The following is a 15,502-nucleotide window of genomic DNA, read 5'->3' as shown; positions in this document are numbered from 1 at the left end:
CAGGTCGAAGTGTATAACATTGTATCTGTGGATGGCAGTGTTACATCGAAGGACATATGTCAAGTGCAGTTCGCATATAGAGCCTGGTCTAATACCGAAATGCGTCATGTTCCCCGACGACTCGGTCGAGTTCGAGACCAGCCACAGTTGTTTTCATAGCACAATTGTTAAAGGCGTCCATACACACACACGCGTTATGATAGACAATATATAGAGTTTATCTATATATATATATATATATATATATATATATATATATATATATATATATATATATATTAATGAGAGATGGAAAATGGAAACGTCAAAAATGGAGTTGTCGGTGTAAGGGGTATGGTGAGGCACACGCCCCCTCCGAAATCCTTGTTCCGTCACTGGCTACCCTGTGTATATAATAGGGATCAGCACTGTAATTATGTCACTGTTCTCTTTCTCTCCCCAATGTCTTGGCGTTTTTCTTCTACCAATCCTTCTCCTCTTTAGTTTTTCCGTTCCTTTCCCTCTTTTTCCCCTTCCTTCTTCTCTTTTTTTTTCTCCTCTTTTTCTTACCCGAGGGGCGTGCGCCCCAACCCCCCTCCCCACCCTGGATAGGTGCCTGCATTGGGATACAGTATAAAAACCACAGTATAAACACCACACGACATTGACGATTTAATGTATTTCGTCACATTGGACCACTGTTAGGACTCCAGTATGGGTGCTATCTATAAAAAGAGGGCAATCCACAGAGTTGCACTTCTCACCACTAGCAAGCATTGAATATCAAATGAACAAATTTATTATTAGCTACGTAATCTGGCTATACCGTTTTGGAATTTAACAAATTTCCCACTCGGAGTTACAGACCTCCCCCCCCCCAAAAAAAAAATAAATAAATAAATAAACAAATAACAATTGATTCGGGGTGTACCAGTTTCCACTTATCCCCATCTTCGTATACCCCACGCATCGTCGAGTCATCATATTTGCGCAAAGACAAAATACAACAAAGATTCGCAGTAGAGGTTGCAAGAGCAATTATTTTAGTATACTGTTGACTTCGCTTGGTCTCCAATTGCAGCGACTTATGTTAATTTTTACTGCATTTCACATAGTTTATTAAAACATGGACATTAAATTCGCTGGTGAACTAAGTTGCAACGAGTACTAAGAATTACACTGACACCCCAAACTGAAGAAATCGCAAACTACTAAAATCCCCAGACATACCGACAACGGATCTCGAAAATTAGGCTTGGAAAGTCCTAATTTATGGGACAAGTTCACGATTGTTGGTTACCTTCACATATTTAAATTGTTATATTGTTTCAATAACCACTGTTAGCAAGATAAGACCTTTGATCTATAGGTATTTATTTCTGATCTAGACGATGAATCTCCATATTTCTGATATTCAATAAATGCACACTTGTTCATTCAAAACAGAAGGTAGAAAAGTAAATTAGTCTATGAAAGGTAAACCATTCCATAGTATACAAATTAGTTACCGGTAACGCACATATGACATTCATTTCCTAACAATCTAAGGAGTGTTAGCTCAGTGGTTAACGCCGGTGCCTTCCAATCATTAGGTCCCCGGTTCGAGTCACTCCAAGACCAATGTATGTCGTCCAGTTACAGAGTTGTTGACAATTGACAATTCATACTCATGGACGTTAAATATGAATGTTAGAGACTGACTTCGGTCAGCTTGCGGCGTTGATAAGCCAATGATGGTCTCTTTCTCTTTCTTTACAGAACCAACATGTCACTCCTTCATCACCTACTGTCCATCTACACAGGCCATGACCCGTTGCCTCTCCCTATTTCACCACAAATCTGTCCATTAATTATAACATGCTTTACCATACCTCTCTCTCTCTCTCCCTCTGCAGTACCAACAATCATTCATCACCTACTCTTTATCTTGATTGGCCTTGGACCATTTCTTCTTACTTTTTCTCATCAAAGAGTTACTCTCATCAGAAATCCTTTCTTCACATGTAGCATCCTCTACTGCATATCTCTCTTCCTCCACACAATACACATCAACTCTCTCTCTCTCTGGGCTACAGAACTTACAGTATGGACAGTTCCAAACATCATCCACAAAGTACCATCATCATCATCATTTATCCTTGCAGCACAAACATATCCATCTGTTATCCCTCCCTGTTCAACTCATACTATATTAACCTCTTTGTTATTCTTTTTCCTTCTTTTCTTTTTCTTCTTTTTCATCGGTGTCTCATCATCTACATCATCATCGTCACAGGCATTACTTCCAACTTCAGACTGATTTGCTCCTACATCTCTCCTGGACACTCCCATTCGATCCTCTCCGACCTCCTCTTGTTGTTCTACCGACCCATCCTCATTGTTAGTAGTATTCTTAAACCCTATAAACCCCACCATACCAACATCTTCACAGTCCTCACTTCCTCCAACATCTCCCTCCTGACTCCCTCCTGTGTCTGCTGCATCTAACTTCCTTTTATTCTTCTTCTTGGTCTTTTTCTTCTTTCTCTTCTTCTGCTCATCCACATCACTGCCGACACCCTTGCGTCCATCTTCTTGATCAGGTGGGGAGTCCGCCTGCATGTCCGAATCCTTCGCCTGGTCATCATTCACCCTCCTCGCCTCTTTCATCTTCCTCATCTTCTGCGCAAAGTATTCCTGCACACTGGTGGTGTTTGTTACAGTTTTCACTCCATGGTTGTCACCCTCGTTGTCAGAAGTTGGAGCCTGAAACAAATTGGAAGCATTGAAAGTCAAGCTATATGGATCCTTTCCTTAAGTGAAAGACCGTGGCGGGTGAAGGGGGTACAATCTTTATGGTGGGCCAGGGGCTCTCTCTCTGCAGTACCAACAATCACCTACTCTTTTATCTTGATTAGGCCTTGGACCATTTCTTCATATTTTTCCTGGGCCAGGTATTCACAAAACGTCCTGAAAAAGGTATCCTGTGTATCCAACCCCCCACTAAGCCCTCATACTTTAGAATAATTGGCACTTATCAATAACATTTTCTTAATTTTCAACAAGAGGGTATTTCAAGTTTTCAATTAAAGGGCACTTTTTAATGGGAAAAAATGGGAAAGAGGTATTCTTCATTGCACAATGGGTGCACTTTTGTATGAAAAGTGACACTTGTTAGGTTTATGGTAAGGTTGGGGGCACATGATGCTGCTCATAACACAATAACAACAAACATGCCTTCATGGTACTAGAAATCATGTAGCTGCTGAAAGATTTTTTTTGTCATTTGACAGCCCTTGTTAGTTCCACGAAAACTGCAAAAGAAAGACTCGGTTTTACCATTGACAGTTTTTACTACTTCCAGGTAAACTGTACAGTAGTTAATATGTGATACTAGGAAGGTTAATAACTTTCAACAGCTTTTTTGACATGAGATAACCTTCTTGACTTCTTCTTGCAAACATGGCACAATTTTATCTGTTTGCTTTTCTGACAATGCACTCTTGCTATAAACTTTTAATCAGAATGGATAAAAAAGGTTGTAAGAATATCATTGTCCTCTTAGTATAAATGATTCCCAAATGCTTAGCTAAAGAAGCATATACTGTTTCATAGCTATGTAACTTTCTCACCCATATACAGTACCCAAAAACAGGTATGTACGAGTTGGGAGTCAGAACCTTGTCATTTCATTTTCAGGCGGACGAGAGTCATTGCCAGCACATGACCTGACTCGAGTACAACCACTGAATCTGGTCTCTGTGTTATCACTGGATTCACACATTACTTTCTAACATTGTTTTCCAAGGACAAACTGAATCATGCCTGTCCTTGTCCGATTTCTTGCCAAGAGAAACAACCTGCACTCAAACATTATAGCCATCCACTTTTTGCCAAGAAAAACATTGTCGCATACAGGACGTTAGACTTACTGATAGATTTTGGGGAGTTGACGAGCCCGATCGTTTCCCTAAGATACAGTTCATGTCATCGACACTGCGATTGGCTAAATCCTTTCCGCGGGTAAACTTCTTGTAACTGGAGTAAAGATATAAAAGAAGATCACAACTGTCTGTTAGCACCCATGAATATATTCTGAGTGTTAATGGTGAGTTGTAATTATTATTGCATTATTAAAATGACAAACAAAACAAAAACATAATATTGTCTTTGTACTTTTTCTTTTAATAAAACAAAATTAACAGCAATTCCCAAAAGATGACCAGACTTCCCTTGTATAACATGAATAGCACATATTTAGCAAAAAATGTAAAAGTTGAATATTTTGGCATCTTTAAGTTGATTTAACTTCACAAGACAATGCTTAAAGGGTGTGTTAACTTTTTCAGAGCGCGGCAAGCGGCTTGGGGCGAATCTGGGCCTTTAATTATAATCTAATATTTTGTTCATTTTCCATTCTATGGGAAAGAATTTATAGGCTGTAATAGAAAGGTAGTAGGATGCTTAATTGCTGAGAAATCGGACCTAACATAATCAAGAATATGCTCAAATGCCATGGTGGCCAAGTTTGAAGCAACGCAACTGATATTTTCAGAATATGCTTATTTCTTGGTGCTCTAAACATGAAATGAGGGTGGTCATTTTGCAGAGGGTCCAGCGACAGCTATCCGTGATTTGACAAGTCATGCATGACCCACAAATATATAATATAAGTAAGGTTCTTTCCAAATTTCATCAAATCTATATATAAAACTCTCTATATTGCTGCCTCTCGGCCCATTCTCAGAACTACTGTATGTTCTGCTTTGTCTGTGTTGATCACAATTTACATAATTTGGGGGAGGGAGTGGTGGCTGATACAACTCTAGTTACTCTACCATTTAAAACATGTACACATGACTCACTGGACCCGTTTTCTTGAATTCTTGGATTTTTCTTCAATGCTTTTAGGGTTGTCTGATACCTCTTCCCCCTGGCTGCTGTGTTCATGGTGGAGCTGAGATAAGAGGTCGTTGAAATCATCCTGATGTGAAATCCAGTTCTCTTCCTCGTTACGGTTGAAACCGAGACCTGGAAAAAAATGAGACCATACTGTTAGACGCTAGTACTAGTGGTGCTGAAAAAAAAAATGGGGAGGGGACAGGGAGAGGGAAGTTGAAGGCAGGATATGAGAAAATGAAGGAGAAAGTGGGCGTAGAGAGTGAGAGAGGGAGAGGGGAAGTGAAAGGGAGGGAGAGGGGTAGATTGGAGAGGGAAGGGAGAGGGACATTTGAATCTTAAGAGTATTACATATTCGATGCTATACTAAATGAGTTATATTCTCCACTGACAATATTTTCACATTCAAATAGGTGTAAGATAAGGTGTAAACCTTCTATTTGCTTTTATTTCTTTCATTAACTTAATAATAATAACTTCATATAATTAGCACGACTACTAACATCGCACTGCCGCCATTGCTTATGTTTGCTAGACCATATTAATATCCAATTTAGCTCTTAGACAGTTTTTACTACTACTATTTATTATGCAGGCCCAGGGTTCGCATTAGCCATGGGATTGCACGATTCCTGAAATTTGATCGCATTTGAAATTTAAACATTTACTATAAAGCCACTAGTTATCCCGTCTATAATCCATTAGTAACATCTCGTAAATTTCCTTGTCAGTCTTTCCTTCTATGAAGTAAACAAATGAAAAAAATCATAATTGTGAGAATTCTTTCAATTTCTTCCACATGGTAGCCTAACACCACACTAACTTCACTAAGTCAATGGGGAAATCTAGCCTAACCACCATCTGTTTATTCGCTGAAATTGTGACGCAGTTATAAGATATCCATGGAATACTTTCATTATTGCTGTTATCTTTGACCACATGGTAGCCTAATATCACACTTACTGTACAGTAGTCAATGAGAAATCTTGCCTACCCATCGGTTTGCCAAAAACAAAAATATCACACTTTGCGTAGGATTCGGGTAATATATAAAGCCGGGTAGTATAAGTGTCAGGTGGCTAACCAGGTACCCGGATACCCCGTGCAAACACTCATAGATATTATATTATATTGATTCTAACCAATTACCTTTGGTGTTTCCCTTCACCGATACCCGCACAAAGTCTTTCTCTCCATCTTCTTTTGATCCCAATCCTTTACCATCGCTCCATCCCATCCTCTCCATCAACCGACGTCCAAACTGGTTGGGATCTGTGAGAATAACATCAACCAAAAGAGACTGTACAAGTCATTTCCAGATCTTGAAGGCTGAGTAATGTACATAGTAGGGCAGGTCCAAGCTATTTGCACTGTGACGTACGGGACATTTCAGAGACTTAAATGTTTCTAAAAGTTATAAAAAATCTATTTTCCAGAAACTTTTTTAGGTTTTAATATTTGTTATTGCTGCTACTGTATTACAAACTCATGAAGATTTCCTACACTTGCTTTAATTAGGTCCCATCTTAATTAATGTACAGTGTGACGTACGGGACCAGAGAATTTTGTGTTTTTTTTACTAAAGAGCAAAGCTGAAATCCCTCTGAAAGTAGGAGGGCAGTGATCAAGCTGTTATAACTAGTGAATAGCCTAACCTTCCAAGGGCTAAGTTGTAACATATTAGAAAAAAATATGAAGCCATTCCAGTTCAGTGATTACACAAATGAAAATTGTCCTGTGACGTATGGGACAAGTGACGTACGGGACAATTTGTCCAAATAAAAATTGACTATGAAAACTCATATTTTTATTCCTGAATATACCATAACAAGCTGATTTCTACATAAAAACATTAATTTGGATATGCCAGAACAATGTCATTGGTAATTTCATGCCATATTTCCTTCTTTCTGGGATCGAAAAGAGCAGTGACTGTACTTGTGAGATCATTCCACTACATAAAACATGGAATGCGTAAAGTATAAATCTACTCTACACATTCATCAAATACTCATAACATCAATTTTAGCTTTGTTAGACCACAAATGATCCAAGATGCAAAGTTTTTGGTGCAAAACTGTTTTGGTACATAACGTACAACACTGTATCATACTCCCCACTATTGACCCTGAAGTTGAAATATGATCCATCCCATTCAAAACATACCAAAATGTCCACAGTAACGTCCACATAATGTCCATCTATGAAACTAGTACAAGAAAGAAAACTCTATAGACCTAATACTGGTTACCAGACCAAATACTCAATACATCAATTCTAGCCTCGTTAGACCACAAATGATCCAAGATGCAAAGTTTTGATGCAAAACTGTTTCGGTATATACTGTACAACACTGTATCATACTCCCCACTATTGACCCTGAAGTTGAAATATGATCCATCCCATTCAAAACATACCAAAATGTCCACAGTAACGTCCACATAATGTCCATCTATGAAAACTCTATAGACCTAATACTGGTTACCAGACCAAATACTCATAACATCAATTCTAGCTTTGTTAGACCACAAATGATTCAAGATGCAAAGTTTTGGTGCAAAACTGTTTTGGTATATACTGTACAACACTGTATCATACTCCCCACTATTGACCCTGAAGTTGAAATATGATCCATCCCATTCAAAACATATCAAAATCTCCACAGTAACATCAACGTAATGTCCATCTATGACACTAGTACAACAAAGAAAACTCTATAGACTTAATACTGAATATTGAACAAACTCATGAGTGATTGTCCTCTGCAAAAATTGGGCTAGCGAAACTCTACACTTGTAACTAAAAATCTCAATGTCTACTAACTAAGTTCAGGACACAAGAACATTGTTGCGCAGTCATGATAGTCACACTAAGTTCACAATAGGCCTAAGAAAAGTTGAAATGCAAACTCAACATTCTTGAAGTCGTCCTCATTCAATGTCAATGTTGAATAGCATTGTAGATGATTCTGTATCCCACACACACACACAATTGTCTTCCCGATAGTTTATTGAACAACACTTGGGCTGTTGGTGGTCATCGGTCAATAGTTTATTTGAAGCCATGATGTGCTCTTCAGGCATGCAGGGATTATTAGTTGCAACTACCAGCTTTCAACAAAATAAATTTGTAAGCATTGGAAGGTTTCCATACCAATAGAGGTCCCCATTGGAGCCCATGCATGTTTATTATGTATAAGTACAGGGTTTCCCCAACACTATGTCCCGTACGTCACATTTTGTCCCGTACGTCACATTTTTAATTTTGATAATTAGATTTGCTGTGAATATTATTTCAATTTTTTTGGGATGGATTTTGTTGAACAATGTTCTTAATTAGAACTTTACAGAATATCACCCAAAAAAAATTGTTCCTCCATATCAAAACTTGAAAAAAAGTGCTGAAAATTGTGACGTACGGGACATCAGTATTTGGACACTAGCTAATTAGCATATTTAATTAATGAACCCCCAAACATAATATGTCAAAATTATTGGAAGGAAGGGTGTATCATGTCCCACATAACTAATATTCAATAAGTTCATATTGCTGGCAGGGAAATAGGATTCCAAATGTCCCGTACGTCACACTGCAATTTGAATTTATGCAAATTAGCCGGCTGTAATTGTTCGAATAGGCAAAACAATTAAAAAAATTATAAAAATCTGAAACTTCAATAATTCAGCTTTAACATGACACCACATTTAGGGTGCTTCAGTAAAGTTTGAAATTTGGCTTCTAGGGATACAATAGCTTGGACCTGCCCAGTAACATGTTAATAGCGACTGTTTATACACACACATAAATATGTCACCAAACAGTTGTAAAGGCTGATGAATGCATCAAACTCTTTCATTGCTGAATCTTGTGAATACAATACAGTAGTCGCACTTGATGAAAATATCTTTAGCACATATATATGGTATTACCCGTCACTGTGGTAAAATGGTATTGCATATATACAGTACAGTTGGTCACTATTGACCTTTAACTCTTCACTGACATTGGGGGTCAGCAATTTTTGGCCATACAACCCATATCATTTTACTGACTCTACCATTAACAACATTGTAATAGTAACATATTTTATGTATCAATTGATCAACAATATTCTTTCAAAACATTATTATGTACAGTAGACCTTAAATCGAGTTATTTCTTAAATAGGCTTATCTCATTTTAAAACCATGCAGATCTTAAGTTTTCACCTGTTTTTCCTATTAGTTATCTCTTTTTATGTTCAAAAAGTAACTAAGTACTGTAAATGTCTGCAACATCTTCCATTTCTGCTTCTGGCATACAGTATATAGCAGCATATACAGTTTAAAGGTCTGCTGTATAGACCACAACTATAGCACGCTATTATGGAAAAGTTTCTTGAGATTACATTTAATCGACTTGCCTTGGTCGTAACATGACCTCTGTTTACCAATTAGTCTGCAATGCTTGCCACATATTTTTTCTCGTTTGAGGGTATGATAAACTACACACATAAACATGAAAATATTCCCACACAGTGTTATTAACACAAAGAGCCTAATGGTGTTAAGAAGCTATGCAGGCATATTGTTGAGCGCGAGGTCAATTGACGACCATGGCCGGTCGATTACATAATCACAAATCTTTCCTAGTTATAGCTTGCTACAGTACAATTGGAACCAATAAAGCAGCCCCTTAACAATGACATGTGTACATGTACAGTATGTGTACAGCTAAGGTTCATCTAAACAAATGCACATACCATGCAAAGAGAAACGATATGTTTGATATTTCTCAGAGTGCTCAGTGTAGTTGTAGTGACGGAGCAGTAACAGAACAAACTAAAACATATGCAATCAACAAAGAATGACACAAGACAAGTTGACAGCTTGGAGGCTGGAGGAGCTCTGCTCTATATTATTCTCTTGTAACATCATCTCCAACATACATAACAAATTAACACTAACATAAACCAACACCCTAGTACAACACACAACCCTATTGGTAGGTGGAAGACCACTGACCACTCCCACTAGGTCATTCCACCTCTCACAAACATCTACACCTGTATAACATGGGATCACACCAGTGTATGTGCACCTGGGTACTCTCCAATTGACCTGGCCATAAAAGCTTCCAAACATAACTCAAGCTACAGTGTAAACAATAGATAGAATACCAACAATGCCATAGATGGCTATCCTCAGTAAACTAGCACTAACAGTGACCAGAATAGTCTACTGTATGCCAGCAAGTAAAATAGACTAGCCTTAGATAGGATAAACAAGCTAGGACCCTACACAGTCACTGCACAGCATTGTGAGTTTTTGAAAAAACTAAAAAAAAAAAAAAAAAAAATATTTGAATCAAACCATGACTGTTTTGCGTTAGACTATAGGCTACAGTATATCTTGACACAGCATTCAAAGACTGATAATTTTTCCATGTAGAATGGTAGGGTGCAGTAACGTCATTTCACAATGATTTTTGTAATACTAGGTCTAGCAGCATGGTGGGCTCATAATTGGCACACTTTAGAATTTGATTGATTAATTTGATTACGAAAAAACGAAATCACCCTCAAATGTATTCCTTTTTCATATGTGTAGTGCCTCAGAAATGTAATGATCTCAAAATAGTTACGGTTCTGTGCCTATATGCAACTTACAATTGAGCAGAGCTAGACCTCAAAACGTCAAGTTCTTTCATAACCTTAAATTGACACATTCGTCGATAAGCTAACTGCAGTGTAGGCCTTAGTATACATCCATTGACTTTGGATGCTGTTTGCTATGCTCTGAGCCTCTAAGGCAAGACAGGTCAGGTTCCAGAGAGTAGTGGTATTATATTGAGGTAATTTTGGTTATTTTTAGAGAGTAAGATTTCCAAATGCCAAAAGAAATTCTGCAAAACTGGGGGGAGGGTGTTAAAAGCTTATAAAAAAAACACAATTTGATCAGCATTTACCTGAAAATGAAATGGATTAAAACATATCAATTATGTAACTCTGCTTGACTGCAAGAAGTTAAAGTTGCCTGCTGTTTCGTTGCTAGTAATATTTAAAGGTGCGTCAATTACAAAGGTGCATCAATTATGAAGCCTTTACTATTACCACTACTGTACGTACTAGTTCTACTACTACTACTACTGTAGTAGTAGTAGTACCAGGGTCTTGAATTGATCAATCTACTTTGCTTTATAACAAGTTATATAACATGCTTGCCACACGTTCATAAGTAATTGTGTAAATACAGTTTACCTAAGTTAGACCTAGGCTACCCTACAGCGGAGTCCAAAGTTACTGGTGAAAAATTCATCTGCAGAAAAAAAAGTTATGCATGCAGGTCTATGATAATTGATAGGGTAGGCTCGTGTATTACCGGTTAGTCTTACGCCTAGCCTAGAACCGCATGATACTGCCTGCTGTGAATGTGACGTTATGCATACACTACAGTAACTGGGGCATTGTAACTTAGCACAGCCTACCCTCGATCCAATTTTTATTCCTAGGGTCCACTGATATCTTCTGTTTTTTCCTCGGGCCAGCGAGCATTTTCGTTCAGAATTTAAGATCTTCGTAGTAAATATTTCTCTACTATAATGCGTACCCGACCAATACCTCTCTATACGCGTACAGTACATTATTGGCTAGCTATTCACACATATGGAATTTCGGACACGTCTAGAATTGCGTAACACGAACATGTGTCGACTCTACTTACTGGAAGTCGTTTTCAAACTCATATGAAAGGGTGGCGCTACTACACTGTGATCATCAGAGCAATATACGGCTCTGGTGATCATAGAAATTGAACTAAGAAGAACGCGGACACAGTGTATTGCTTATAAGACAATATAAAGCTATTTGGAGGTCTAGTCGATTTGAAAATAGGAGCTATTTGCAGTCTGCCGCTGATTTGATAAGTTGAAGAGAAAAATACGATTACGGCACGTTATTAACAACAATCAGCAAATTCCAGATATCCTTATTTCTACAGAAGTAAGTTGATAGCTATACACCATAGTTTATAGCTGCGTAAGCTGCAGAATGGAAGTATAAACACCACCATCCCTATAGGTAATAGGTACTCCCCTATATTCTGGTGACCTGCTCCTGTGGCGGGCGCAAATGCCCGGGAGCCGGTGATCTACCCCAACTCAGTCCCATCGTTAGTCGGGAAATGGTTCGATGAGTGGGGATTGTTTACCTTCAGCCGGGCTGTAAACCCACCCTTCCCTCATTTTAAGCCTCCCACAAATTAAGTACTGCAGCGGAGTGCCCCCCACCCCCCCCCCTCCACCAATTTCGAGTCGGCAACGACTCCAGATGCCGCATATAAGTTCTTTCATAGCATTCTTCATTCGCCTCTGCCCCTTCCTTCATGGTTCATGCCCCTTCCTTAAAGGTTCATGCCCTTGATCCTAAGTCAGTCGGAAGGACCTTTCAAAAATCCCCCACCCCACAGCATGGATGATTTTGAAAATGGAACGTTAAACAGCTCTTTGTGACATGATACTTCACCATGATCACATATGTACAGCACGTGTAGGAATGTACAGCACGTGTACAGGAGAGTCACTGGGAGTCAGGAACAACGTTAATTGTTGCCCTCGGATTGGGTACAAACTTAATTGGGACCCAGCAAGATTAATCGTCTCCGTCCCTGATTTAAAAATAAAAACAGCAATACTAATGCAAATAGTGTACATCTGAACTAAGTAACCGTCTGTACATGTTTAAATAAAAGAATATGAAGAAACATTTGGAAATTTTGAAAATTATCGTTTCGAGTGATCGAAATGACATTGCCGCATCCAGACGAGTAACACTATACCGATGTGTGCGTATATGTCTGTAAGTTTTAAACATTATAGACCTACCACTATACGGTTAACAAGTAAATTATGTATGGGTCGTTAGTGCCCAAACTTTTATGCATGCATCCGGCCGTAGATAAATGATACTTGACACATATATACATATGCAGCCGCGTGTCAGCGCTGCGTGTGGAGGAGCTTAAAACCGGCCCGGGCATTTTTCACCTAGACCGGCCAATTATTCATTGATATATTACTTACATAGTGATCGCCGTCCTGGGGGAGGGGTTCATGGGGAGGGGTGTCCCCTGAGATTTTTTGGAAGTTAAGGAATGCCTATAGATGCAAAATGGTGCCAAATTTCTCAATTTTGTAGGTTACAATAATCCTTTAAAAAAAAACTACAGAAGCAACATTTGCAACACATTCTATACTAGGAACTATTGATGGTAGTCCCATATACTTACACACCCTTTTGTCGCACTATTCAATTAGTGTGGGGATCTAGTTCTCGAAATCGGTAAACCGGGGACAAATACTCAAAGTCGTCGACTAACATTCGTCTAATTTGATAACCAAACACCCTACTGTATGTGGGACATTTTTCAAAATGATAACCAATATGAAAGGGTAATAACACGGCAAATGATTGTATGTAATTGGCCTGCGATGTAATAACCGATGCATGCCTAATATGTTCTGTACATTGCAGTTGAACGCGCGCGGAGCGTGCGAAACATTTTGGTTAGTTTTTGGGCAAGTATAAATGAACTTATAAAGCGCTAAAATCTACGAAGTATTCAATAGCGCTGTACAACCCTAATAGAACGCCAACTTGAAAAAATGAGTCTTCAAGCAAGACTTGAACTGACTGAGAGTGGGTGAATCTGCACTTTATGAGTGTACAAGCGTAGCTTTTTCAGATTTTCCATGCTTTTTTTCTTTCTTTGACATTGGTATTATACATTATTGTGAATGTAATTGTAAAAAAAAGAAAAAAAAGTGAAATAAACGAAACGAAACGAAACGAAAACTCCGCACAGATATGGGCAGACCATTCCAGAGCTTGGGCCCGGCTGATGGAAAGGCACGCGCGGTCGCCATAGGTTTTCAGTTTAGTTCTGGGAACAGTGAGAGTGAGTGTATTGCTAGAACGCAAGGTATAACGAGTATTGACCTGGAAGGACAGATCGTCTGACAAATAGGCGGGTGCCATTTCATGAATGCACTTATACACCAGGAGCAGTACTTTGAACTTAATTCGGAATTCAACACTAGGAAACCAGTGCAAAGAATGGAGGATACTCAACGATGGTGTGTTGAAGTCATAGCAGTCTACAACAAGCCTGGCTGCGCTGTTCTGCAGACGTTGCAGTCTCTGAATCAGATACCCTGGAATACCATGGAGCAAACTATTGCAATAATCCAAATGGCTGTGAATGAATGAATGATCCAATGTGCTCATAGTTCTAGAAGACATATGTTTCCTAATCTTCTTTAGATTTAAAATAGAAACCAGTCATGCAAACTTTACTGATATGTTTATCCATTTTCATGTGTTTGTCGAAAATAACCCCGAGGTTGCGGACTTACAGCCCCCCCCCCCCCCGCCCCCACAAATAAAATTGGGCTCCTACGCCTATGATTTTACGAGGTACGGTACTAGGATTGGGCCGGTAACATTTAGCATTCAGGTCGGAGTGTCTAACATTTTATCTCTGGATGGCAGTGCTACATCGAAGGACATAGGTCTAGTGCAGTTCGCATATAGATCCTGGTCTAATACCGAAATGCGTCATGTTCCCCGACGACTCGTCCATACACACACACGCGTTATGATATACCACTTATGGTATATACACATTAGTGAGAGAGGAAAATGGAAACGTCAAAATGGGGTTGTCGGTGTAAGGGGTAGGGTGAGGCGCACGCCCCTCTCGAAATCCTCGATCCGTCACTGGCTACCGTGTATATTGTTATGAAATAGTAATACTGCCTCTTGATGTTCCCGAAACACTCCATCGAGACACCTTACAGGCCCCTTATATATTTATCTAGGTCATGGATTCAGTTTTCCCACGAGAAGTTTTAACTATCTTATTGAATCGTGTCACAGGGCCTTTTCCCAAAATAGATTCCATTGTGTCTGTAGAACATTCGAGAAGCTTCTTCTCACGTGGTATGGAAGTTTCCATAGAAAGGGGTGGACTTCCAAACTCCCAACCAATCAGGGCAGATCAGTGTTTGCTAGACTAATTTTTATATCGTTAGCTAATACAGGATGGTCAGGTTATTGGCTGCCTTCTGATTGTGCGCAGAGGGATTCTCGGTAGAGTAAGGTATAAAAGGCGGCATGGTTTCGCATGTTCTGCATTCCGTCATCAGTTCGTCGCTTCGTCATTGCTTCGTCACCATTTCATCACTCCTTCTAATTGCGTAATTGACGGAGTCAAATCATTGTAATTTTGTTTGTAAGAGAATCGACAGAGAAGAAATTATACCGAATCAATAATCAAATCATATTTCGTCAACTTGTTTTTCTGAGAACTCATTGTTTTCCTCTATCGCCCCTTCGAGACATCTCCTGAAGAAGCATAAAATACGGCATCAAGATAACCCCAGTACCGTTCTATCGCGAGTCCCGATATAGTATTACTATCGGAGGAGCCGGGCTCGTCACAATATTACAATATAATAGGGATCAGCGCTGTAATTATGTCACTGTTCCTCTTCTCTTCCCGGTGTCTTGGCGTTTTTCTTCTACTCCCTCCTTTTCTTTCTCTCTTTCTTCTTTTTCTTTTCCCTTCCTTCCTTCCTCTCCTCCTCCTCTTTTCCCCCTCTTTTTCTC

General features: G+C 39.1%; 1 protein-coding gene across 2 annotated transcripts; it reads right to left on the bottom strand.

Annotated features, from left to right (window-relative positions):
- Positions 1 to 1,001: 1,001 nt before the first annotated feature.
- LOC139983133 (PIN2/TERF1-interacting telomerase inhibitor 1-like) lies at positions 1,002 to 11,605 on the bottom strand. Of its 2 annotated transcripts, none has more exons than XM_071996508.1 (5): positions 11,559 to 11,605; positions 6,007 to 6,129; positions 4,824 to 4,989; positions 3,891 to 3,996; positions 1,002 to 2,724 (listed from the first exon to the last, which is right to left on the bottom strand). In XM_071996508.1, the coding sequence occupies exons 1-5, from the start codon at positions 11,578 to 11,580 to the stop codon at positions 2,161 to 2,163; spliced, it is 981 nt and encodes a 326-aa protein (XP_071852609.1). In that variant the 5' UTR covers positions 11,581 to 11,605; the 3' UTR covers positions 1,002 to 2,160. The 2 variants fall into 2 exon arrangements, with proteins under 2 accessions (XP_071852609.1, XP_071852608.1); XM_071996507.1 differs by lacking the exon at positions 11,559 to 11,605 and adding an exon at positions 11,217 to 11,493.
- Between the last annotated feature and the right edge of the window lie 3,897 nt (positions 11,606 to 15,502).

Source organism: Apostichopus japonicus, chromosome 16 (assembly GCF_037975245.1).
Source record: "Apostichopus japonicus isolate 1M-3 chromosome 16, ASM3797524v1, whole genome shotgun sequence".
In the NCBI taxonomy this organism is placed as follows: domain Eukaryota; kingdom Metazoa; phylum Echinodermata; class Holothuroidea; order Aspidochirotida; family Stichopodidae; genus Apostichopus; species Apostichopus japonicus.
This window is presented reverse-complemented; position numbering and strand designations above follow the sequence as displayed.

Excerpts from the sequence above, each read along its gene's own strand:
- LOC139983133 (XM_071996507.1), bottom strand. The coding sequence starts at position 11,478 with ATGTACTGTACGCGTATAGAGAGGTATTGGTCGGGTACGCATTATAGT. Across the intron at positions 4,990-6,006 it reads GGTGAAGGGAAACACCAAAG|GTCTCGGTTTCAACCGTAAC; the intron begins GTAATTGGTTAG and ends ATTTTTTTCCAG. Across the intron at positions 3,997-4,823 it reads AATTCAAGAAAACGGGTCCA|TTACAAGAAGTTTACCCGCG; the intron begins GTGAGTCATGTG and ends TCTTTACTCCAG.